This window comes from Pezoporus flaviventris, unplaced genomic scaffold (genome assembly GCF_033815535.1).
Source record: "Pezoporus flaviventris isolate CSIRO_AGI_PZ_B2104156 unplaced genomic scaffold, CSIRO_AGI_Pfla_v1 ptg000002l, whole genome shotgun sequence".
Taxonomy (NCBI): Eukaryota; Metazoa; Chordata; class Aves; order Psittaciformes; family Psittacidae; genus Pezoporus; species Pezoporus flaviventris.
The window spans coordinates 63,049,462-63,076,227 of record NW_026892550.1 but is presented as its reverse complement, the minus strand read 5'-3'; the positions used below and the strand labels follow the sequence as shown (position 1 = coordinate 63,076,227).

General features: G+C 38.5%; 1 protein-coding gene across 8 annotated transcripts in view; it reads right to left on the bottom strand.

Annotated features, from left to right (window-relative positions):
* INPP4B (inositol polyphosphate-4-phosphatase type II B) overlaps positions 1–26,766 on the bottom strand; it is a 309,539-nt gene that overhangs the window by 168,545 nt on the left and 114,228 nt on the right. For all 8 annotated transcript variants that reach the window (XM_061441944.1, XM_061441955.1, XM_061441896.1 and 5 more), the window contains 2 exons: positions 20,115–20,339; positions 18,369–18,413 (listed from right to left, as the gene is read on the bottom strand). In XM_061441944.1, coding sequence (XP_061297928.1) covers positions 18,369–18,413; positions 20,115–20,205 — 136 coding nt within the window. In that variant the 5' untranslated portion in view covers positions 20,206–20,339. The remainder of the gene's footprint in view (positions 1–18,368; positions 18,414–20,114; positions 20,340–26,766) is intronic.

Genomic DNA, 26,766 nt, shown 5'->3' with positions numbered 1-26,766 from the left:
GATAAGACAAAAAGGAAAAAAGAAGGGAAAAAGGAAGGGAAAACAAGAGACAGGAAACTTAGGAAAAATTAAAATAAATCTCCCCAAAACTCCACCAGTGACTCTGGCAGGAACCCTGCAGCTGAACTCTTGTAAAAGGTACTGGAGTATGTTGGAGATAAGTCCCCCATAAATAATAATTTGATTTACTTGTGGGATGTCTCAAATATATAAACTAGGTGTGACTAATTCCAATAGCACAGGCTTTTATCCTATTGACAAACCTTCAACAATAGGAAGAAGATTTGCACTAAGTGGTTACCACCTTGGTGATATTTGAGCATAGGCGACGACTAATTTCTATGATAGCAGGACAATCCAGTCATTAGATCATTTTCCTGCAAGAAGGCAGCTTAGTAACACTATCTAGAATTTCATTGGGTACAGCTGACATGAAGATAATTCACTTGTATCTCTCCAATGGGGAGTACCAGCACAAAGTACCAGAACTCTTTAGAAAATCCTAGGGCAGAAGGATAAATGAAATTAAATAAAACCTCTGCCTACTTTGTCTCTATTGTGACATTGTGCTACTGCTGTTCACAACTATTTCTTCAGTTAGAGGGGATATTCGGTAAGGTTGATGCTGGCAGAGAAATGATTTTGTATGACACAGAATCTGTTAGTTTGAGCACAGTGCACCACTTCCCTTAAAAACAGCCCAACTGAACTATTTAACACAACATAAGGACTACTTTTAAGCTGATAGCAAAGAAAGAAGTTTTTTTTTATATCCTCTTTATAGCCTGGCAAGTTCCACAGCCCCACATGGCATTACTGCCCTTTGAACTATTTTACTGCCAGTATCTCTGAAAATCTTAAGGCTTCTCAAAAAACAGCCAACACACTTCGGAAAAAGCAAAACATTACGTGGCTGTGGAAGTGGAACTCCAGCTACATGTTATATATTTAAACACATCCACTAGGCGTTATTGACATACTATTCAAAAAGAAACTGTTGAAAACACAAACATTAAAGGCTTGCTAAGGCTGTTTTCTTAACTGCAAATATAGTACAGCAAAAGCAGGTAACAGTGTCAATGCATTTCCCATCATAACCTACAGCCAAGCAGACCATATAATAGGTCACACTAACACTTTATTATGCTTGAATTAATTCTGAAAAAATTCCTCAACAAAACTCAGTGAAATGAAGTGACAGCTTGTACCTACATGTCAAAAGTATATGAATCTACTCATTGTGACTGTTGACTCAGTGTAGAAGCTTGAATCATCCAATCTCCTGGTGATCCCATCTCTTCTAAGCCTATCAGCATACAATGAATGTTTAAGGAAGAACGGTATTAGGGATAATTTATGCTTTTACATCACCAAAGAAAGAAGCTAAGATGACAGGAAGAGAACTCCTCTAAATATTAAGCAAAGAAGAAGAAGAAAAGACAGCAAAGCAATCACTACGTATAGAGCAAAATGAAAGGCTTCAGGGAAAAAGAACTGCTCTAGAATATATTTACAAATATTTATGTATTTTGCAAAATTCTGTGGTTTACATATAAAACTGTCTAACCATTTTAAATGCCTTAAAACAGATAACATTTAATCAATCATCCTTCAACATTTATTTTTCTAAAGAATAAAAGCAAAGAGAATATTGTTACGAACATTACTGTTGTTGTTCTACTATTAAAACTATAATACTATTCTTACATGAATCCCAGTAAACAAGTGCTCCTTGTCTATCAGTCATGCCTATACACTGACCTGTACATTCCAGTACCATTACAACGCACACAAACTATGTGTGCTGTAAATGCAAAATGCACAAGTAGCCGTTTGACTCTCGAGTCCTGCCACATTCAATATTTCACTAGCTTCTATGCTGCGCTGACATGCTGGCTGCGCTCTTCATCCTTCTGTGAGCGTGTGTGCTCATGTAAAGACAACAGAGGAGAAAGACTAGTTACTGTTTCCTCAAAACTGGGCTATAATATAAACAGAGCAGAATTTTGCTTCACCGTTTCAGTGATTGATTCATTGGATCTGGGAGGATTTTCTGAAAACACTACCTCCATAGAGGAACAGAGCACAGAGAGAAAGATTGAAAAATCCCTCTGAGTATATGAAAATGAAAAGGGGTAAAGCAAAACAAAATATAGTGTGAAAATTCATCATCTACCTTAACAGTTCTGACCAGGCATTCAGCACTACTCCAAGTGCTAAGCCCACTGGAGCCAAAATAAATGAATCTGGTAGAGAAATGGGGAGATGCAGCATCTCCCAGAACTTAAAAAGGTCCCGTAGCTGGAGCAAATAGACATGGGCAGAGGGAGTGAAAGACACCCTGAGCTCAGAGTTCACAGAGCTGTTTGGGAAGGAAGCCAAGGACTAGCAAAAAAAAAATGGTAAATGGCATTGAAATTGCAATGTTTATTTTTGTTAGTGAGGGAAACTACAGCACACTGGAGAATGTCTTCCCAGACTACAGATTCACACAATGCGTATATTAGCCTACATGACAATTTGAAAGGTAGCTTTTCCTCTAATTGGTGACAGAAACACAATTTCCCACAGCTTCATCTCTCTCCATTTTCCAAACCAAAACTTATTCCAAGGGGCTAGCAAGGGACACAAATTAAGCACCACAGCCCCGCTGTCCCCAGGGCACACTATTTTGCATGCTGTCAAAACAGAACAGAAAATTAGTAGTATCTGAGGACAAGAGACATGGGAGAAGCCTGTGTGTCTCACACACATGCATATGTGAACATAATGTTCAAAAGTTGTTTGGAGTTTTTTTTCATTTCATTGGCATTGCAGCAGTGTTATTATCCCAAAGCAACTTAGTTTATAAATAATAATGCACAGTCTGTCTTGGTAGACTAATTAACTGAGGTGCAGCTATTCCTTAGGGAGCAAAAGGACACATTAAATAAGAGAACACTATATTCAGACCTGTGCTACATGCAGAACGCTAAACAGTACACCGATTTCCTTCCTCCACCCTGGGGGTTGTTGAGAAGGATGGGGAGGTGTACGAGAAGGAAGGGCACACCACCACTGCTTCTGTCTCTGCTGCGAACACACAGCATTAACCAAGCTTGCTGAAAAGAATACCTTCAGTAAGGCACATATAAAGGCTTAGGAATAATCCAACTTCAGAACACAGAGGAAAGGCTTTGGCCATACTTTTGAAGTAGGAATGTAAATACAGCTGCAAGAGGGATGAGAACAGGACAAAGATGTGTTCTTTGCATGGCAAAACATGCCTGAAAGCAAATGAGAGAAACATCTGGGGACTGGTATTAACACAGAAAGATGTTAATGAGCACCCCTCCAGATAGTGCTCCACAATAAATATTATTAATTAGTTTATCATAAATATTCCTAATTGGCCGTCCCATTCACATTTCAGAGGAATGCTTCAGTTTGCTGGTTGCTCAAGAGCACTTCTACCTAGGGACCAAAAGAACAGAGAAGCTACTCCAACAACAATTTGCAATGTGGACTCCCAGTAAAATCTACTGTACTACACTAAATATCAAAGGATGCAGCCACAGAAATTATAATATTCATGTTATTGCAAAATGAGGTCACAGTTACATAGCCATGAAAAAGCTGTGTATTAGGAGGGACACTCTTTAACAGTAGTGACTAAAACAGATGGTCAGACTCAGGCAAACTTTGCAATGAAAAGAATCTCTATGTAACAGAAGACTACATTTGGATCGCATACAAATCAGTAGAGAACCACTGACTTTTACCTAAAAAAATGTTCACGATGACTGTTTCTGTCTCTGGAGATGAGACTTGTATAAAGATAAAATACATATCTGCTCTCTGGAATGTACAGCTGGTTGCTAAAGTAACCTAGTTGTAGCTCAAGGAAATGCACATACGTAATACAACTAGTATCCTTTGGGGCATGCCTGTAATTAACAGCAGGAAGAAGATTTCTACCAACAGTCCAAGGAGAAAGAGATGACAGGAAAGTCTCATCAGGTAAAGCATGAAGAAAGGTATCTCTAAGAAATCTCTACAAATACAGATCTGGGTGAAAAAAAAACCACAACCACCACCAATATTAGCAGTACTCACTGTAAGTAATACCTCAATATGCTGTCCAGAAAAACATCAATTGTCACCCACTTAATTTGCAGCTAAAAGAGCAATCATTTAGGAGTCATTGAAATAAGACACACGAGTGCTGCTGAAGGAAAATACAATATGCTGATGGAGGATGGGATAAGTGATCATGGCCAGGAGTTGAGACAGCAGCTGCACTCATCTTCCTATTTGCATATGAAGCAATAGATCTGGTTGGAATTACCACTGTGAAAATCAGAAGTGATCTATTTCAGAGTAAGTTCTGCCCACCCTGGCTTTTGCAGTACTAAAGAAATTTTAGGGTGTCTTTTTTCTGTTTTACTGAAAGCTTCATACCGTACTGGAGCATTAAGTATGCATTCAGTGCATTAAGATGCACTTCTTAACTGCATCCTTCTGCTTTCTCCAAGAAGGTAAAATAAACACAAAGGCTTAGACTAACTTTTCATTGCCATTACCAGCAGCAATAATAGTCACATCCTGCATGTGGGTCTCAATTCTTTTGACATGTTAGAACAGGCCTATTTCATACTGCAGTTTTGCTATTCAGCCTGGACAGTCCCAGTTGCTTACACAGTTTGATAGATGAAGAAACTCAGGAAAGAGGCTGACTGAATCATCGTACAGCTCATAGGCATCATATTTCCACTGCAGAACTGAATGCATGGCTACACGTGTTAACCGTTCATTCAGTGCTATTTACATTTTGGTAGTGCCTTAATCCATTGCTAATGAAAGCTGTCTGTTTGAGCACGTTCACTGCTAACAACCATGCTCCTCCAGCTTTATTTACAACTGTGTATAACTGACTTCTGTCACCCCTGTGCTCCAGGCTTAAGCTATACAATAGCAACAAGGTCACAGAAGCGAATTCATAGCTTTACTCATAACAGCTGGCTCCTTAAGTTATGAAAAAACTGCTCTTGATCAATATTTTTAAGCTCCTTTAATTTTTGAAACTCTATCTGAAAAATGTGTCTCTGTGTATCTTTGTAATTCTTCCAGAAAAAGACTGCATTTCCTTACTGAGCACACTGTGCCTCTAACAGCACAAAGAACTCTGAGATGCTGCAGCAGTCTAGTGACCCCAAAGCAGAGGCTCTTGCTATTACTTTAGATTCTCAATTGTCATCGCTACCTTCTGTCCAAAACTGTACCAGGCAGAGCCATGAGCAGAAATGGTAGTTATGCTTGAACCTGAAGGTGAACTCAGTTCTCTGCTGAGAGAAATAAGAAGGAAAAAAGAGAGGAAAAAATTTGCTTAGTCTTACAAAAACTTGCTATATATTACTACACTCCAAAATATATTCATATCAAAATTATTTTTGATACTGCTATTCCAAGGCTATGATTTATTTTGGTATTGTTAGAACTTTAGAATACCACAAAAGCATTTAAACCTCCTGAAACAGAGTGAAAAACTATTTCCCCCTTCGCCTTCTCCCAACATTATCACATCAAGTATCAAATAAAGAAGAAAACTTGCTGCAATTTTTCTGAGATTTCTCATGATCCCCAAAATTGAGTGGTTACAAGTTTAAGTACCAACCAAGGAATCAGAAGAACAGCAAATGGTATACAGACTTCTTATTTTCTTTTAGCTTTAAGTTTCTTTATGCTGTAAGCTCATAACAAACAACCAGAACCTGTATCAATTTCTCCATATTCTATAAATAAAATATATTCTGCTGATTCCTAACTTTGTCCTTATCTTCAGAAATATAATAAATGCACAAAAATATATCAGCAATACAACAAGAGGATGAAAAGAAACAAAAATGCCAAGTCACTCTCAAAGTTTTCCATCTGCCACATTTTTTTCCTAACAGCATACATTGCTTCCTTTGACATAAGCATTTATATAGTGCTATGCCAGTTGTCAAGTGAAGCATTACCGGGTTTTGATCCTCAGAGTGCAGTATTACTTTACAATACTGTTGAGACAGTCTTTTCCTCTAATATGTAAAGAAAATTCAGCTGTTGCTTAGTCTTACTCCAAATCCATGTCATCATATAAATCCTTACAACATACTTTCAGGCTTGGCAAGGAAAGAAGCTTCCCTTGAAAAGTAAAGGAAGCAACACAAGAGTCCAGGAGCTACAGCAGACAACAAGCTTCAGAAAAAACTCTAAGCAACCTTAAATCTTTCAGGGTGCTTCTTCACTGCAGTACAGCTGCTTTGATGAACTACTCTGCCTTCTGGGTAGAAGTCCAACTACAGGAACCGAGACCTCATCAGGGAGTGTTCCACCCTGCTTCTTCAGCATGTCATGCAGCCTGGATAGGCCTTCAGAGTCCCACAGCTATTACAACCTAAGCTAGCTGCTGTTAACACTGACCCGAGCACATCTAAACAATAGTGAGGTTTTAGAGGCTGTGATGAAGATGTCGTTTCCACATAAACTTCTTTGAAGCCAGCTCTAATTAATTATAAGCTAATAAACCATGCGGCCATAGCCCTGATGACCATGAGACACTGCGAGTGAATAGAACTGTTAATTTCTTCTTCGAGTGAAAACGTTACATAGTAAAGGCAATCACGATGAAGGTGCCAGAACAAGGGTGCAGTAAGGACTGCAACTCACAAAAGACTGACAATAGTTAGACTTGGAAGCCAAACTATTGCTCCACTGTCTAACGGAACATTTGTCCGAGAAGAGTTGTGTTCCTTCCTTTACATATGCCAAGGATGGAGCCTCTGTGAAGGGAGAGGAAGCAGTGTAGTTTGGATCAACTTCACAAAGATTCCTAAAAATCCAACACCCATGGGAGCACAGCAGAAAGGTTTGAGCATTGTAATACTCTCCATCTGTAGTGCTCAAATGAGCCAGAACATAACCTTTAAAAAAAAGCAGTCAGCGTATTATTGAGCTGTATGATTCTACTGGATTTTTTTATTATACCCCCCATTGGGATGCTAAATGATAGCTTGATTCACACTTGGTTCTCGTTACATAGGTGCCTGTCAAATGTTGAAATATTGAGTCTCTGTCTAAAAAGAGGGTCCTCCCAGAAAACGGAAAGCAAAGCATTAGTCACTCCAATGTGCCACAGGTCATTTTTCAGCAAAACAAAACCCACGCTCTTTGACATGTCTAAAAGTAAACCAGACTAAAATGTACTTCAAAGTCAAGGCAAAGAAAAGCAAGAGACACTTTTAATCAAAGGAGAAAATAGATTTCTGCAACCCAGAACAATCACTTTAAACCCTATAGATTAAATTTCCTAGGCAGGAAATGCACGATAAATGCTAAGTAATCTGAATGCAAGCTGCAGGTAAAACGATAAGATGTTCTAATATCAGTAAGACTTGTCTGAAAAGGTGGCAATTATGGATTAATACCTAAACTAAAGATCCAAGTAAGAGACAATGCTTTACTCCTCAGGGGATTTTGAAACAGCCATTTCGACAATTAAATTAAGATGATTTTAATAGCATGGAACCAGCATGAAACAGCAAAGTATAACCCCTTTTTAAGGAATTAAAAAACAAAACCAAACTCAAAATAAACCAAAAACACATACTTGTGTCTTTTCACGTTAATGACAGAGTCCAGAAATAATAAAAGCTCACAGATCAAGGGTTGTGTCAAAGGGCAAGAATTCATCTCCCATGAGCGTTTTGGATTTGTTTACTCACATATTCTGAAGAAAAAATGTTTACTCCTAAACTCTTCCAAATGTACATCCCAACCATGAGAACTCTACTGATAGACACAAACAGCCTTTAAAAAAGTATAGGGTGACAAAAACCATACTGACTGTAGTTGCTGTGACACACTCAGATGTCATCTTAAAGCAACATTTTTAAAGCACTTATATTTATTTGCATTGCCAGTTTCTTCAAAATCAACATCGAGTTCATCTCCTCAAAGATACCAGCTCATAATTATTACTCTGTTAACTCACAGATTTACAAAAGGTCTGCAAACTTGTATTTTGAGAGAGATTCAAAAAGAGGAGATATTAACTATTTCTACAGAGCAGTAGGACCCAACGTGCTGCATGCTAAACCAGAAAGTTGGATCTTTATACTATAAATAGACTGTCATTTCTAGCGGGAGTTTCTTCAAAGGTGAAAACCTGCTATTTACATGTTACAATACTAGGGTGAAACTGCCTTGGTTTTGATGAGTTGACACATGTAAAGATAGAGCTTTCTCTTCTTCGCAGAGAAATAATTGTAATTATTTCAACTCCTTTGTACAAAGAAATATTATTTAAGGATTAAAGGTGGGGAGAAGACCTTCATGTATCTCTGCAGAGACACCCCCTGGCAGATCTGAGATTTAAATCCAGAATGACCTAGGTATTCCTGCTCTTCACCTCAATGGGAGCATGTTCAGATCTCGAAGTTGAAAACAGTGCTAGCCCATTTTACTTTCTAAAGCAGTTCATTTATAATCCTACACCCAACAATCCTCAGCCTTTTGGGTGTGAAGAATTCTGGTCTTCAAAGAATGCCAAGATTAAACTCTTCTTAACTCATAATGAAATTCTGTACTCATTCAGTCTCTCAGAAATCAAACTTAAATGCAACAGGATTTCAGATTAAAGTGTCAGCTTTGACTTGTTCTGAACATTTGAACTACATTTCAGTCAAGCATTTTTTAAATTTAGTTGAATTTATTTTGTTTCAGTTTCATATTCCACATAACAGGAAAAAAAAAAACTAAAAATCTAGTTTATCACAATAATTGAAGTGTTCATAAATGTACTAGAAACTTTATTATCCACATGAGATGGAGGTAAAGCAATGAAGCAAAGCATTCTTAGGTATTCAGCAAAGCCCTTCAAAGCATCTCGGGTCAGTCTGCTTGTCATGCTACACACAACATCATGTGGTGCTGCATTTAAGAGAATTCCATTTTTTTCAGGACCTGCAGAGGAACCTCTTTTTCAAGTCAAATCTCCCCACAGGACATGCATTTGAAAACTGCCCAAAATAAGTGCATCTATTACTAATGTGCTCAAAAGAGAGATGACTTCAACCTTCTGTTAATTAGATGTTTTGCTTTTTACAGAACTTCTGTTTCTACATATGAGGAGTGAAAAAAAATAAGTCCACTGGGAAATGTTTTATAACATGAAAGTCTTACTGCAATTATTTCTACAGGCATAATTAGAGATGTATTTAACGACTGCCATTTCAAAGACAAATGTTCAGTTAATGCTGTGCTGTACCATAAGAGTCAAAAAAGTCAAGAGCTATCATGCTTTGAATTACTTAAAAATGTTTTAGTTAAAATACTATTGGCCTAACAGAATTGCTTCATGTCTGTTTAGTCATTACCATTCTGCACAACAGGAAGCATGAACATAACCACTGTAACCTGTAAATAATCAATTTGCTTTTTGTCACCCAAGTGATCTGTACTCTTTTGCAATTGCCAGGTGACTATCTTCAAGGAGAACGACACATAAGGAAAGAGATGCAGAGTTCTCCCAAAAATTCTTCATGAAGCATTTTACAGACTGGGCTAAAGGTTAGAAAAGACCAGCTGCAAAAAGTGACAGCAAAAAGTCAAGCGTAAAGACACAAAAAGACAGAGATGTCCACAAGTAGGTTATAAACAGACTGCTCTAAGCCTCTGCACACCTGCTATGTGGCTTTGAAGGTATTTAAAGTCTCCAGATATTTAAGCTTTCAACTGTAAGAGGTCTCTACATCCCTGCAGGTTGGCTTCTGGGCATGTCCCACTTGCCTTTGCCTTAACAATGCTGAGCCTATCTCTGTCCCTGTCAAGATTTGCAAACCACACACCTATCTTGACAGTATCAGGCTGGCAGGCAGTGGCAGGGCACAGTTGCTAGTCCACGCTCTGCAAGAACATCACTGCTGATTTCCTTCACACAGACCCAGTGGGACAGCTGAAGAAGAAATAGGGCCCATTTTAACTCAGTAGAATACCTGACTAGAAAGAGGTCAGAAACAGGGCAGATCCACAGAGGTTTATCATTCTGCCCACCTCTAACATAGCAGCTACACACCACAAAGTTACCAGTTATTACACAAAAGACAGCATATGAGCAGACACTCAGGTCTTCCTCTTGAATCTGTCCCACCTTGATTTAGAAAAGGAATTTGTACTGGAAGAAGGTGTAGAGGGGACAAAAGTTAATTTGAAAGGTAATGTCTATATTTTACATATGTTATTTTACATTCACTTGTCACTGAATTCAAGTCACTGCCCATGGTCACTCCAGAATTCAGGTCCACTTCACTGGAAAAAAAGGCTAATCACCCAGCAGTCATCCTCAGCTTATTTTGTCTTTGACCCAAATTCTTTTACTCACAGAGAAAGGGGGAAGAGTTTCAACTAGGGGCACAAGCGTCCATTTCAATTTAATTCCTGGCCAACTCTACTGCTGTAAATACATATTCAGTAAACATTCTATTTCAAGCTTGCACTTTGCAAGCATTCCCACTAGTTAGTCTTCCCTGTGAGAATATACAGAAAAAAAATAAACTAAACTATGCATGCAGATGTACAAAAAAAGGCCCTAAAACATAAAAATGAGCACCAATAAGATATTATCTCAGGCAAAGAGTATTCACAAAATTTTAATTCCACATTTACTCTACTCCAGTCCTAACACATTCTCTGCCCCAAAAGCAAAGCAATTCAGGCTGCTGTCATACCCTTATGTGAGGCACACTAAACATACCCTAAGGCGTTTAGTAACAGTGCAAGAATGGAAGTTCCCTAAAACTGCTTGAGTCAACAAGGATGGCAACAATTCTAAATTACATTTAAATTAGACTGCTATGAATGATTTAGAGCTCCTAAAAAAATTACAGATAGAGGCAACAGACATCTTATTATCAACATATGGTACAGCCTGAGACAAGAGTCCATTGCAAGCCCACCACGAAGAAAATCCTATTGGCAAGTTACATGACAAATCCCTGCCACATAGATCTCAGGATCAGTCTTCCCTTGAAGCTCAATGAACTTCAGAATGAGAATGAGCTTCAACTAGTCCAACCCTCTTCCCAAATCAGCATCAGCTACAGCAGGTTGCCAGGATTGCGTCCAGTTGAGTTTTGACCATCTGCAAGGATGGAGACTTCCCAACTTCCCTACATCACCTGTGTCAGCGTTTACCACCCTCAAAATAAAAATGTCTGTGTATGGGGAATTGTGTTCTGATTGAATTTCATGTGCGTTTATCTTCAGCCCACAGTCTCTTGTTTTTTCACCACGCATAACTGAGAACAGTCTGGCTCCCTCACACTCAATCTCTCATACCAGGTATTTAGACACAAGGATAAGATCCCCTATGAGCCTTCTCTTCTCCAGGCTGAGCAGGGCAAGCCTCTCCCAATATGAAGGATGCTCCAGTTCCTTACTAACCTCCAGTCCCTGAATCGTGTTACTTTTGGCATCCCGGCTGACTGTCCAGTAATTCCAAAATACAAGCTATTTCTCATACCTTCCTGGAAGAAATCCCATGACTCTAAGGGACATCAGACAGCAGCATAGAGAACTACGATTTCAGCCACTGAAGCATAAAACAAGGAATACTAAAAATGTCTCAGTGGCATACACGATTTCTTTTTTAAGTAGAAATAAAGCTTAAAACTTTAATGCTACTAGACATTGCAGTTTGATGGAAAAAGAAAAAAAAAACAACCCCAAGAAACCCTTCCACTAGGAGAAGCATTGTAGTTTTAAAAGATTTATGAAAAAGTAGTTTATTTCTAGTATTGAAGCTATGGAGTAGACTAACATTTATTGCTGAAAAGCATCTGCAGCCACTATATGCCTCCTAAGGCCCCCTGACAACAGTATGGTTAAGGAATTTAAAAATAAATAAATAAATAAATAAGGAAGGAAAAAAAAAAAATCAATTACATCCTGAATAGTTAAAATGTCAGCTTCCTGGGAGGTAGAGAAAGGTTGTAAGAAGGCAGCAATGCCAGGACTGCCATCCAATTTTCTGTTGTAGGTAAGGAAGTCTTACAGAGCTTTCTGTAAGAACAAAGGAATAACTCATCCTTATTTGGCTTGTTGCTCTCTGTGCATAAACATCTGCAATAGAAATGACTCTAAGTAACTAGTCCTTTTCATTCAGACCAGTTTCCTGGAACCGCAGTGGAATCACTCATGGACTCATCAGGTAAGCACAAAGCCATCAGGTCACATAAAAGCGTGGATGTGTTGGTCATGCAACAGGGGAGTGGGCTAAATGCCAGTCCACCTAGGAAGCCCATAAAAACTCCTTCCATAGCAGAGAATTGCAAGGTAAGGCACTGTTCTCTGTTCCCAGCTCAGCCACTGGGATCTCACACAGCTCTGCCACTTGCTCTGTTCTCCCACTCCAGCATTCTAAAGACTGAATGTGTAGTAGGCTACACCCATACATGCACATACACACACCCCCCCCCAAATCAAATCTCATAGTATGAGGTCTAAGAGACCTATGTGGGAGGCATGAAGGGAATCTGAAGAGACTCATTTGAAAGAACAAGCTTCAAAAACTTAAATGGAAAGAGTATATATGTTGGCAAGACAAATAGGAGAAAGTATGCACGGTAGGAGGTGTAATTTGGGGGAAAAGTAGGAAAAGAAAAATGATGAAGAAAAAAGAGCAGCAGCATGTGCCAAAAATAACTTCTCTCTAACTTAATGATATTAATCTTATATTCCTATGAACTACCTTAAAAATACCCTGGAAACACACATTTTCAGTTTCATCAGAATTTAAAAGTCCTTGTCACATCCAACAGAACACCCAGTACTTCAGAAGCCAAGCACTGCACTTGGAAAAATACTAAAGGAGAAATTATGGTCCATACTGAGTTGTTTGTTTGTTTTAATCTATGTGAGAAAAGTTATTAAGATAGCTCAATTTTCACAGAATCACATTATATCTCCACCTACATCTACAAATTCTTAACTAATTCAGGAACCCTTTTCATAAGTAACTTTCAATAAACCTTATAAGTTATATTAGAGGTTTCTGATTGCTTTGAGCATTTTACCTCAGAACCTAGAATTAGTTCAGGCAAAGCAGCACAAGTACCTTTACTGGTAAGGAATGAGGTAGATGAACCACACTAAAACTGAGCTGTTATAACTAATCTGCTCCCAGCACCCAGCACCAATGCGGCACTGATCTAGCAGCCAACCTCACAGAAAACTTTACAGTTTTCAGCACAGACACAACCTTATCCCTTTGAAATTCTGAATAGAAGGAATTTTGCACAATAGACAATGCTTATGTAGTTGTCCTGGGTTCAGCAGTAGCAGTCATTTTTTTCCTTCTTGGTAGCTGGTGCAGTGCAGTGTTTTGACTTTCGGATTGGGAACAGAGCTGATAGCGATGTTTTGGTTTGGCCAAGGACTTTGTGAGCCTCATGCTCTGCCAGGGAGGAGGGGAAGCCAGGAGGAAGCAGAGACAGGACACCTGACCCAAACTGACCAAAGAGGTATTCCATACCACAGCACGTCATGCCCAGGATGTAACTGGGAGTTAGCCGGAAGGGCTGGGAGACTGCAGGGTTGGAGGAGGTATCGGTCGGAGCTTGGTCGGGCTGAGGGGGGCAAGTTATCGGTCGGCTGGTGCTGAGGTGTTGTACTCTCTTCCCTTGTTATTTCCTTTATCATTATTATCATTGGTGGTAGCAGTAGTGATTTGTGTTATACCTTAGTTACTAAACTGTTCTTATCTCAACCTGGGGGAGTTGCATTCTTTTCGGTTCTCCTCTCCGTCCCTCCGGGAGTAGGGGGAGGGAAAGAAGTGGGGGGAGTGAGTGAACGAGTTACCTGACTGGGTTTAAACCACGACAGTAGTCTATGAGAAAAATGTGAAGTAGACAGAAATACCAATTTCAATATCAAGAAGAAACTGATTTTATTAAGAAGCCTACCAGTTTTATTTATGATGTTAAAAAGGAAGGTCCTTCCTAGTTTTATGTTCCTTTCTCCCTGGCCTTGTAAATATAGCACTTTGCTAACTCTGACAAGATTCCAGAATTTGCACATTTCTGACAGAATTTAATCCTATTATCTGCTGCATCGCTCAAGAACTAAGATGATAAAACCCTGTCTCTCAGAATGGTTAAATTCCAATAAAATCCTTTCAACTGTTAAATAGCTTTTCAAATTCAGGTATCTACAAACCCCTTGCTAAAGAGATTAGCAATAGCTATTCAAAATTTATCTCTAGATAACAATTTATACTAAAACATGTGTTGCTGTGAGAAATATTATTCTATGAGATTTAAAATCTCCCTTAGTAACAGCCCTGATTTATACACATTCATATTTACAAGGCTGTCATCCACTTTCTCCTGATAGTTCAAATACAGTCAAGTAAGGGTAGTTCCATCAGTAAAATTTAACATCAGTAAAACTAGGAAGAAAACCTGACTAGCTGTTTTGGTGTAAGATGAAATTTGTGTAGGGCTAGAGCAAATTCACGTCAAATTCACTAAACTGTGTCAACAAAAAACGATGAAATGTAAACAGAAAAATAACATTTTAGTAAAGCACAAACCCACCTTTCACGTTCATATTTTTGCTAATACTGTTGCTAACATGGTCAACATTTGACCTTTTTTTGAGGGATACACCCTCAGCATAAAGCATCACTTTCAATTCAATTCATGGAGAAGGGATCACTTTTTAAATCTAACAAAAAATGTAATTTATTGTTTTTTAATTGGCTAACAGAACAAAGTATCAGTTGTTCACCAACTCATAATATGACAACCAGGTTAGAAAGGAAAATTCTGCTAGGATCAGGACTCTGACTCTGGGCTTATGGTATGGACAAAGAAAAAGAAAAAAAAAAAAAGTACTTCTGCTTATCACTCTTCTAGGAACAACTGCTGCTGAAAAAGCTGCAGATTATGTTTCAGAATTGGAAAAATCATTTAGTCATGGTATTTGAGCAACATCCATACACCATTTAAGTTCACAGAGGTAAATCTGCTTCAAGACCTTTTTCAAAAGATGCCATCACAATATTATTCTGAGAAAATAAGACCGTAAAGAATAAATTCTTCTGCATTTACAGTTAGCTCTTGTCAAATCCACTAGTCAGTAAACTGAAAAAATAAATATCCCCCAAATTTTAATTTTTAATTCATTCAGCTACTTGTTGAAGTTTTCTGTGAGTTGTGCATTGTTTAATGAGATTTTGCAAAATGATGTAACCACGGGTTACATTATTCTGTACCTTGAAAAGTACCTAGAGGCTGTGCAACATTAGGTCAGTCCATTAGACTTCACTGCCCTAACGTACTTCCCAAGAAACTGAAAGCTTTTGGAGATGCTGGACAGGTGCTTTCATTGAAGTTAGTACCTGAATATGCTTATAACGTGTGCAGAGGCATTCCTTTCTCTACAGTTCTCTAGATTATTACACTTAACAGCCACAACTGCAATATCCTTTGCTTTCTCTTAACAATTCTAGTCAATTAGACAAATTCAAACACACTGTAGTGGGTCATAATGAATTCGATTGGTCATTGGTAGAGTTACAAACTTTTCTTTTAGACCATTTTTCAAATTTATTTCTCCATATTAACATCATGTTCATTACTGATTTCATGTTTGAGCACTTTGACAATCAACTGTGCATTCTGCCCTGCTGCTTCTTTTTTTTTTTAATTGAGTTTTCTTGTGGTGTTTTGACAATTTCCCATCAAGTAAATGCAACTACCTTTAGAGGTAGAAGCTCTTAAAGACTTCACAATAGTGTTTACCAACATGCAAAATATAATTTATTTCCCATAACTTATTACATAATGCTTTAGCTAAGTTCTGATAAAGTAGGTACACTGAAACCAATGCAAAGTCAGGAACCTACAACCGTATTTAGATAGCTCTGGGACTCAAAGGCTGGGATGTTAGAAGCAACTAAGAACAGTAACTCCAAAATAAACATCTATAAAAGAAGTGACTTTGTGCATTTCAAAGTCATGGGAAAAATTCTTACCAGCTTCACTGTTTGTTAGATTAGGTCTTTATTTAGGCCCAGGATCTGCCTTTATTCCTTTTGCTCTATTCCTTCGCTCTACTTCACCTGCACAGACTGACACATGCTACCTCTTAGTGTTTCACAAAACAGCATGCAGAACAGAATGACTTGAAAAGCCAAACAAGAAGAAGTTTGAAAAGTAAAACTTCCCAACAGTTATAAGGCTCAAAAAACAGCCATATTTCCAGAGTCCTCAGGAATACAAAAATTAAAAATCTTAGTCTAAAGCAAGATCTGACTACAAAATATGGAATGTTACAAGATCAGGTAGAATCCCAAAAGTGCTGAGTATATTGCATTGGGAAGCTATAATTCAGAAGATTTTTATCATTTCCTTTAACCTCAAGAAACTAAAACCAAAACCAAACCACCACCATACAAAACAAAAACAATCACCAAAACACCCAAAACACTTTACTAACCTTTAAAATAAAAGGAAGACAATATTTTGGGCATTTTATAAAGAGAACACTTTCCAGAGTGTTTCAGAAGAGTTACAAACTACAATTATATGATAATTGTCAACTTTTTAATATAGTTAAAAAATGTATATATTAACTGGCACAAGCAAATGTCTATTTACATACATATATCATATGCTACTTAGTATTGTTCATATAAAGCATATGAACAAAATTATAGATATAAGCAACTCTTTCAGGACTAGAAACTAGTATTATAGGTTAGCAACTGTTAGATTTGCCTTCCAAATTCTAAATGCTAAAGACCAGTCTAATCAAGTTGAAACATCTCTACAGAGCCCCAGGATTTAGTTACACAAGTTAAGCAAACATTGCAGCAATGTGCTTGCTTGAAGCAAATGTCTTTCTCATCCCAGCTTACCATGCCTTGGTTTGCTTCACAGAGAGATCTTCAAAGTCCTTGACTAGCTAAAGCTAAAGTCAAGTCTTTAATTTGACATAAACCAAGCCTTCAAATGGCAAGATCCTGCCAAGGGGCAGCTATCCAGCTTGGCTGGCACAGCAAGGCAGGTCACGTTTCCCAGATGCAGGGACCAGCCTGTCAGAATGAGAGTCCCTTCCACCTCTGTCAATAACCAGGTGAACAGCAGAAAAGACATCTTGATTGGCTGCCTTTGCAAGAGGTATTTTAACTAGCTGGTTGGGCCAAACAGCATATGCATACTTCAGAGCTAAACTGTTCCTGTCTCACTCATCAGAAAGGTGTTTGCTGCATACCTGTACATTAAACATATAAGTAGCACAGTAGTGGTGAGTGGGGTGGCTGGGGCTAGGAAAGTTGGCATGGATATGTTGACACTCCAGGAAGATTTCTAACTGTTAGGACAAAATTGAAGTCTTCCATGGACCATGCAGCCACTGAAAGGGGATTCCCCCAATGTAAATGTGCTACACTTAAATATATAGTACTATTTTAGGACCAAGACACTAAGAATCAGCTTTACATATTCCCTATACTGCCAAATATCCCTGACTTAAGACATTAACCACGAATATCAGTCAAAACCAAGAGATTTACACTGTTACTCTTATTTATTACCCAAGCAGCAGCAGAAGTCAGTGTGTAAGATCATTCACAGAGCTGCAACGGCTCAATCAATAATGCTGCAGAACAAACCACAGAACATAAATTCCTAATAGAAACAACCAAATGCAATACACAAATACTGATACCAAGAGTTAACAGAGCTCTGCTCAGCATGAGCCTGAACAAGTCTGAAAATGGCTTTACATCGGTTTTACACTTCTGCCCGCTGGGGTACATTTGTCACTGAAAGCAAGTTCTCCTGATGTACAGCTCATCTAATTTGCAGTCACTGCTTGTAGCACCTTCTTCCGCTCTCCTATGTCACACCACAATCATTCTGGGAGTTTATTATCCCTCGAGTATAGCGATTACTAGCTATGTCCAAATACTACAGTCACGTCACCTACAGCATGTATAGAAAGGCACAGAAAAGTTAAAATAACTTTTAACAATTATTACAGCGCAGTAATTCCCCAACACAAAGCTAGGCCTTTCTCCATGCCAACATTTAACCATTTCAGCAGAAACAGTCCCTACAGGAAAAAACACTACTCAACAAAGTTTTTGTAATGCTATAACTGTCAGTTTTTAAAAGGCATACAGGTAAAGCTACCAAGATAGAGTTAAGATAATCTAAAAATTATTGTATCAGACAGAAGTACATCTGCCCCAAAGGGTGCAGCTTTAGGGTACCAGCTAAATACAAACTCTTCACACACACAGGCCACTGCAATTAGAAGAAGACAAAACTGTATCTTACCAAGACTGAACTCCAGCTTTGGCTCATTTGCAATTCTCTGAATACCTTTCAGGAAAAAAAAATAAAATATATATATATATATCTCATAATTAGACTTCAGTGTTCAGCTTTTTAATACATAGTCAAACTTTCAAACGTCTAATTCATACTCTTATCTGCCACTGCCATGAGAATAACACTTCACGTTAACCAACTTACAGTGAAAGACACCTGTGCGTGAAATATTTGTTGAAAAAAAAAAAAATTCTGTTTTTGAAGAAGACATTTTTCTTTTTAATAGAAACTTTCTGTTGCTGGGAAAGAAAACCAAGAAAAAAAAAAAAGCCCCAACCTTTCATCCTTTCATAGTTGTACTTGACTAGTTTTGTACTTGTAAGATTTTTCTATCATAACAACTAACAATATATCTGATGAAAAAAATTAAACCTAATTACTCATTCTAAAGTAGTGACGTCATTCCATTAAAAACAGACAAAAAACATTCTGTGGAAGTATGTAAATCAGGTTAATACAGTAGAATAAACCAGCTACATATATGTTGGAAAGCAACAAAACCAACTTCTTTTTGGTTTTGGAAAGTATCACATTAATTCCTCTTCTCATATACCAAGGGCAATAAGAATATTTCAATTCCCTTCATTGCAAAATTACATTCTAGTGCATATTTTAGTGCAAAGGCCAATATATTCTTACTGCACTGGAATAAAGGAGTGAACCACAGAGCAGCAACAAGAGTAATGTAGGAATGATAATTAAAAAACACAGTTGTTCACCCACTGCAGGAAGTAATTGCATCACAACTATGGTATCAATGAACCTTGTAGAAATTGAACTGTCTCCTGTTGGCATTTACATGTTGTCTCCAGTGAGCATTACTGAGTATTTGCCGTTACTGAAGAAATTGGTCAGATGGGAAGGACCAAGTATATGAACTGGAACGCAAGATTTTTCTTAAAAAAAAAAAAAAAATCCACAAAAAACTCCAACCCACATTGTTCTCATTACTATAGCTAATCATTCAGGTCTGTGCAAGAAAAATTACAGCTGCAGAGCTTAAAAAGGCCTTGGTCAATAAGAGACAACATGATTTCATTTTATTTCATTTTTTTTTTTTAATGAAATTATACCAAATTTCCAAGTTGAATTCTGCTACTAGCAGCATCAGCATATTGGTTTCGAACACCTTTATCAATATACTGGATACAGACTTGATTAAGTAGCTGGGCAACTGAAATATAGTGCCCAGAGCACTATATGATATCATAAATCCAGAGCACCAAAGATGACTCAACATATAGCTATGTGCTTTCAAATCCCCAGCATGCTTTTATAAGCAATACTAATTCAAGCACCACTAAGGCTTTATACACATTTATCAAAGTTATCAGTCTACATTTTAAACAGCAGTCCATATGCTTATATAGAACATAAAAGAGGAAAAGATTATTTCTAACTAAATAACATCTAAGTCTTATAAAGAAAACAGATTAGGGAGAGAAAGTCAGAAACACAGTGATCACACATCTGTTCCCCAAAGTTTATCTGTATAAATAAAAATACATCAGGTAATGACATTTAAAGATAATTTTCATTAGTTTACTGCCTCTACAATTGCACTTTGTCAAGCAACAAGTTAAAACATAATTATGCACCTTGTTAGTGAATGTACTTGTACTGATACAGACAGAAGGACATTTTTAGTGTACCACTCAATAATACTCAATAAAACGAGTATTATGCACTTACTTGTAAAGTGTGGCTCTCCTAGACTGTCTACTTGGGATGAGGGGACAAACTGTCGTGCTTCATCTGATGATCTCTCCTCTTTGATTTCCATGATCAACCTCCGGAGCTGTTGAATTTTATTCTGCAAACCTTCTGAGTTTGCCTCTCCCAGTGCCACAGCCCAGGATTCACAATCTGGCTTTGATGCAGCTTCAAGGTAAAGATCTGGTTCTCCGCTCTGAAACTCTGTGCTCAGAAAACATAAACACAATTTTTAGGATCATGAAAATACTGATGCCACACAATTAAAAGCATCACACACAGATTTCTTTTTATGGTCACAGAACCATGCACCCCAGCCACCCCTTGAATCAAACTCCCAGTTCTTTTGTACTCAGTGCTGTACTGAGTCTATCCCCAGAGTGGTTCCAAAAGCAATTAATATATTGCTAAACTAGGTGGCGGAATCAAACTGAAATAGGAAATGCTTTCTTAGCACAGATTCCACAGGCTAGCAGCTCCTCTGTAAAGACTCAACAGGTTGTATGTGGGAGCTTCTGACCTCATTAATATCCACATGTTGTTTGCTGTTCTGCCTGAAGTCTAATTGTTTAATGATTAGATTTTCTAAAAGAAAATGAAGAAGGAGGGGAAAAAAGCAGAAGCGCCCAAGGAATCCAGGTAAGTAGCAAAGGTCAGTCATTTGATTAAGATTAGAACAAGAAGTAAAAACACCTCTTAGGCATTTCAAATTCTGCAATGTAGATGGCTTCACAGAGGCACAAATTCAATGTGACATTTAGTGCAACAAGCACTGAGAAAAATAAACTGGGGGGGGGGGGGAAATCACTGCTTCTTTAAAACAAGTTGCCAAGTGATTTAGAAACTTAAAACCCTACAAAACACCTGTGCTACTGTATTAATCAGGACTGAAGTATTTGTTTGGACATCAGAATCATTTTGACTCAAATAAGCCATTGATCACATTAGTGGATGAAACAGTACACTTAAATGTTTTCATACTTAGCCTGAAAATCCAAACAACATAGAAAAGTTTTTTTCAGCACAAAGTAAGCTTAAATTCCCTTTTACTAGCTTGAGTATCTCACCTTGGGCACTTACCCACATGCTATTCTAAACCCATCTGCACTTCATAAACTGAGCATCTGCCACTTATAATTTACTCTGCTTTTATTGTTGTGGGGGGAACAAAAGACGCAAACCTCAAGTCTGGAAGCCTCTTGAACTGTACCAGCAAAAATGCCTGTAGAGGCAAGACAAGTTTTTTTGTCTGGGGGTGTATCTAAGGAAATCTGTGTGACTGCAGCTGCTGCTAAAAATGCTGGATAAGACTTCACATACCAGTCAGACTACAGAATTCGTAAGGAAAGACTGGAAAGGAGCAGGAAGCAAGGGAACATCTTTCTGGATTCACAGGCAATTTAAGCAGTGCTAATAATGATTCAAACTCTTGCCTCAGCCCTCAGTCATAAAACAAGGTATTCAGTTCTTGAGACAAGAATATTCAAAACCATAGAGAGCTGCATATGTTCATCAGATCCTTGTTTACATACAAAATACCTGCTTGAATGATCAAACCTAAAGCTGTGTTTTATTGTTTGTCAAAAATGGTTTTAGAGACATGGAAGTTTCAGCTGTAAGCTCTGCTACTGCATTGAGCCATAAGGGCAGTAACCTTCAAAAAGACTGGAAATTAGAAGAGGCGATAACTTTTCTGATGCTCTGGTAAGATCTGCAACAGCACAATGGTCTACTTTCTTCTGTCACTGACCTCAGTGATTCAGAAGTTCATTTTTATTTCATAATATTTTGGAGCTGCCAGTGGAAAAAGGACAGGAAAAAAGAGGCACGTAGTTAACCAGCATCAAGACCGAAATTAATCAGCAGTGATTCTACTTAAAAAAATCAGATCTTCTAGGCATGCAAAGCACCTGCTTACACCATTCAGCCTTTAAAAGAACAACTTTAATAAAAGCAGTCTGAAAATCCAAGATACTTTAGCTGAGGAAAAACTGCAGAGAAACAAGCCAACACTTAGCATCCAAAATACGAGTATACCAAGGTGTTCTTTTCTTTCTGTTCTTTATTTTTAAATGCAAATAGGAACAGTGATCTTGTCTTGAAACATCCTAGCACTAGCTAGATAAAAAACATCTGCTTTGGGAGGAAATCAATGTTTTGCAATTGAAATCATGCTATTTATATTTACTTCTCAGCTGTGGAAATCAGACTGCCAAGCACAAAAAGCATACTGAATCACCCTTAATATGCATGGAACCAGAAATGGATAGTGAAATGCAGTACAAGTGGGCATAATTCACTGTATTCTGATCTAACAGGTGCCAGTTTTGCTATCTGGAAATTCATTCTAAACTATCACTTCAAAACACTACAGTCTGCTATATTTAGATCTTTGGAGTACTCTGACAGCTAGGTTAAATTCTGAAAAGCATATTAAAATACCTGAAAATATTCATCACTGCAAATGTAGAAAGTTTTATTCTGCAGATCCAGCAGTTGGCAAGTTACATATTTCCCCCAGTGTTTCAATGCATGTAATGTTTACAGACAACAAGTTCACATACTGGAACACACATAAGCAATGTCCAAAATGCACATTGGCAAACACGTCTGTTGCAATAAAGGAGCAACAGGTTTATTTATATAATAAAGATCATCAGCTCTTTTTTCTCCCAGACTATGGGGACTGTTATTTTAAATCAGCTGAATACAAGAAACCCTAGCAAGCTCAGAAAAAACTTAGCTGAAATGAGTCTGAAATGAACAGACCCACAAATGTAATGAAGGCCTTGAATGAGTGGTAGACATATCAGCAGAATTATATTTGTATTGCGTCCTAAACGCAGGAGTATTTCATGAGTGGACAAAAGCACTTTATGCTTTACAATGAAGTAGTTACCATACATGAGCATCCTTTGTTATGCTGTCACTGCAACATGAGTTACCATGAGTTAATTCTGGAAAAAAATCCTGACCTTTTCAGAATATTTACTACTGATTTCAACAAGACCAGTTCTTTATCTGGTAAACATTCCTAGTTTTATTGTTATAATTTCTGATTAAGAGGACATGCAAGATCTAGGAATATACAACACTAAGATAATTTTCTATCTATTTGGGAATCTGCAATAGTAGAAAAGTAATTTTCATCTTACTGCTGCGAAACATTGCTAGTAGGTATTCAAGTTCGATGGAATAAACCCACGGAAGACATTCATGCAGTTAAACACAATGGCTTTCATCGCAAAATAAACATTCAACTTACTAACCCTAAATTCAGTAGGAAATGGTATGTAATTCTATCTTCACCTCTTTTTCTTCTTGAACTGAAGGTGGTCTACATAGCTACAAGAAGCAACCAAAGACCTTTTGATAGCTTGCATAAACTCAAAAAACAGAAATAAAGAGAAAGATTCTGAGGCCAGACACTGGGACACTGATGTAAACAACAGTTGCCTGAAAGTGTCTGTCCCAGCAATAGATTTGTATATCTCTAACTGAATTCATTACCTATTTAAATCAACATTTTACAAAGCTTTGTCCTCAGCTTTTCCAAGATCTCTCATTTGTTTCCTGGAAGCTAGGAGAGTGCTTAAAAGCAAGAGTACTGCTACTATACTACTTACATTAATATAAGAGCAAATCTAAAAATGTGTAAAGTCAGATGTATTTATATTTGCCATTAAACACTACTCCGCAATTACAATAAATTGCCAACTATAAAATATTTCTTCTCATTTCTCTACACTGTTAGTTCAGTTTTGATCTGTCTGGCTGAAAATAAATTAATGGTCACAGCTACTAGCCACGGGAGAGGAGGAGGGGAGAGAAAAGGCCATATATTACTAACTTTAATGCATGAAATGGTCTCTAAATGTGAGCACTGACACTTGGATAACACAACTGACACTTGGATAACGCTGCAAAAGCAAGCTAACACTGAGGGATCATTGATGACATTTGTGGGAACAAATTCTGTACCAGAGCATTCTGTGTTTGCTCTACAACAGGTGTGTTCAAGTATCTGAAGGGGGCCTACAAGGATGCTGGGGAGGGACTCTTCATTAGGGACTGTGGTGATAGGACAAGGGGTAATGGGTTAAAACTTAAATAGGGGAAGTTTAGATTGGATATAAGGAAGAAGTTCTTTACTGTAAGGGTGGTGAGGCACTGGAATGGGTTGCCCAGGGAACTTGTGAATCCTCCATCCCTGGTGGTGTTCAAGGCCAGGCTGGACAGAGCCTTGGGTGACATGGTTTATAGTGCGAGGTGTCCCTGCCCACGGCAGAGGGGATCGAACTAGATGATCTTAAGGTCCTTTCCAACCTTAACTATTCTGTGATTCTATGACACACACAAGCAAAAAGTAATTCTCAGATGTTACCTCAGCAGTGGAAAATGGCTGAGAATATCAATGAGCCACTGCCACTCAAAAATATAAAGCACCATCACAGCTAACCACCATATGCTGTAACAAAAGTAGAACAGAAGCTTTGATACGTAAATTATGTCCGCAGGATATTTCTAATACAGACATCAGAAGCTTTTAATTCACAAAGCTGACTGAATCCTATATGCTGATGTATTTCATCTTCAAATTAGTAGTGACGAAATCATCCTGTGGTTACTCATGGTGCCAAGTTAATCTTGCTTTGGAAGTTAAATTTCAATCAAAGATAAAAAAATTAATTAAGAATCTTATCTTCAGCGTTGTTTTTTATATTTTGCAATGTTGGAATAAAGTTAAATAGAGATTGCAATGGTAACTTATATAAGTCCCCACAGAAGCCTGAGGTATTTGAAATTAATATAGTGTGATATCCCAGGATGACTACTGCAGTACAAAACTTTGTTTCTTTTAATATCTGGAGGCTTTCATACATGCCACATTGCTCCTTCCCTTTCATTAAGTAACTACCACACCTATACTAGAAGCAAGGCAGACCACACAAATATTTACATACCACAATGGTATCTCAAGATCACTGAGCAGAAGTACCACAGCACTCATTTTACGTACTGAGGCCTTTGCAAAACAGTAGACTGCTTTTGCTGAGAGGAAGTAGATCGCATGACTGGCTGGACCATCAGTCCCCCTTAAAAAAAGCAGCATTCACAGATCTTGATTCTATGTCTGGGTCTGCAAGAGTAATCTTAGCATATGCCTCACTTACTCTATAGCTAAAATGGAGTGATACTGATCTGCCTTTCCAACCCACTACTACTGAAGGCAACAAAAAGCTCCAAGGTGAAGTGACTTGCATACTACACATGGCAAAAGGGAATGCTTGCCATCTTAAGGGTATTCCTATATGCAGGCCTTCCCCCCCCCCCCGATGCACACTGCAATGTGTTTTAGATAACTATGACCTTTCCCCAATAGCTCTGTCTTCTTCCTGTTCCCTCCCTTCCTCCTTGCACCTCACCAGCCCTACCTGGCTATTAGAGCTCTTATCTCTCCATAGTTCTCACTAAGGGATCACACACAGTAATGCAATTAAAATAACTTTAAAGAAATCTCTTATCCTGAAAAGCAGAAGAGATACACAGATCAAGACAAGGCAGTCCTTGAATGCTGCCTCTCATCTGATTGAATTTCATTGTGCCTGAGTCTCTTGGATTCGTTCCCAATTTTGTGTTGCACATGACATAGAGGGAAGGAGGCAGACAGTTCTTTGCTCTCACCCACATGAGGCTATAGACAACAGAGCGGTCAAATTCAGGTTGCTCTTGGGACCAGTTCAAACACCTAGCCACACAGCTCTAATTGTCCTGTTCCAGAGAATCACAACAGTAACCAAGAACTACCAACATTAATACAAGTTTTTTGTTCCTGATTGCTTATCTGTTTGCATCTGCTGCTCAAACAGTGACACATCTGGAAGCAGATGAAACGCTTAGAAGAAAAAAACCCTGACACAGATTAACAGTGTTGTGTTGACCTGGGCCTGCTGCCAGCCACCTGCCCAGCCCCTCACTCACCCCCTTCTCCTCAGCAGCACCAGGAGACAAAAAAACCCCAGCAGCTCATGGGTGAGGTTAAAGACAGGGAGACCACTTACTAATCATCACCACAGGCAAAACAGATTCATAGGAAAAATAACTTAACATACTGTAAATTAATAGTGCTGACTACGGAGAAAGACCTTTTCCCTCCACCACTCTCCCCCATTTTCCCAGGCTCAACTTCGCTCTCCTTTTTACTCCTCTACCTTCCCACATGAAAGTCAGAGGGCTTGAGTGGTTTTGATCAGCCCATAAGTGCTCCTCTGCTGTTCCTTCCCCCTCACACTTCACCCATGGCTGCAAGGAAATACCTCCTCCACTTCGGTCCCCCAGGGAGCTGCAGGGGAATCTCTGCTTGGCCTAGAGAGCCTCCTCCCCGCCATGTGCTCTCACTCTGGCCCTCACAGGGCTGCTTCCCACACTTTCCCCTCACTCCTCACAGCTGGGCAGTATCTCACCATCTCCAAAACATGCTTTCCCTAAGGCACCCGCAAGGCTGAGGGGCAGAGCCCTGAGGGGGGTCACCTGGAACCGGTTGGAACCAGCTGAGTCCAGCACAGGGTAGCCCCTGCCACTCCTCAGGGAGACTGCCTTGCAGAACCCCTCCTTGCCAGCACCTGGACAC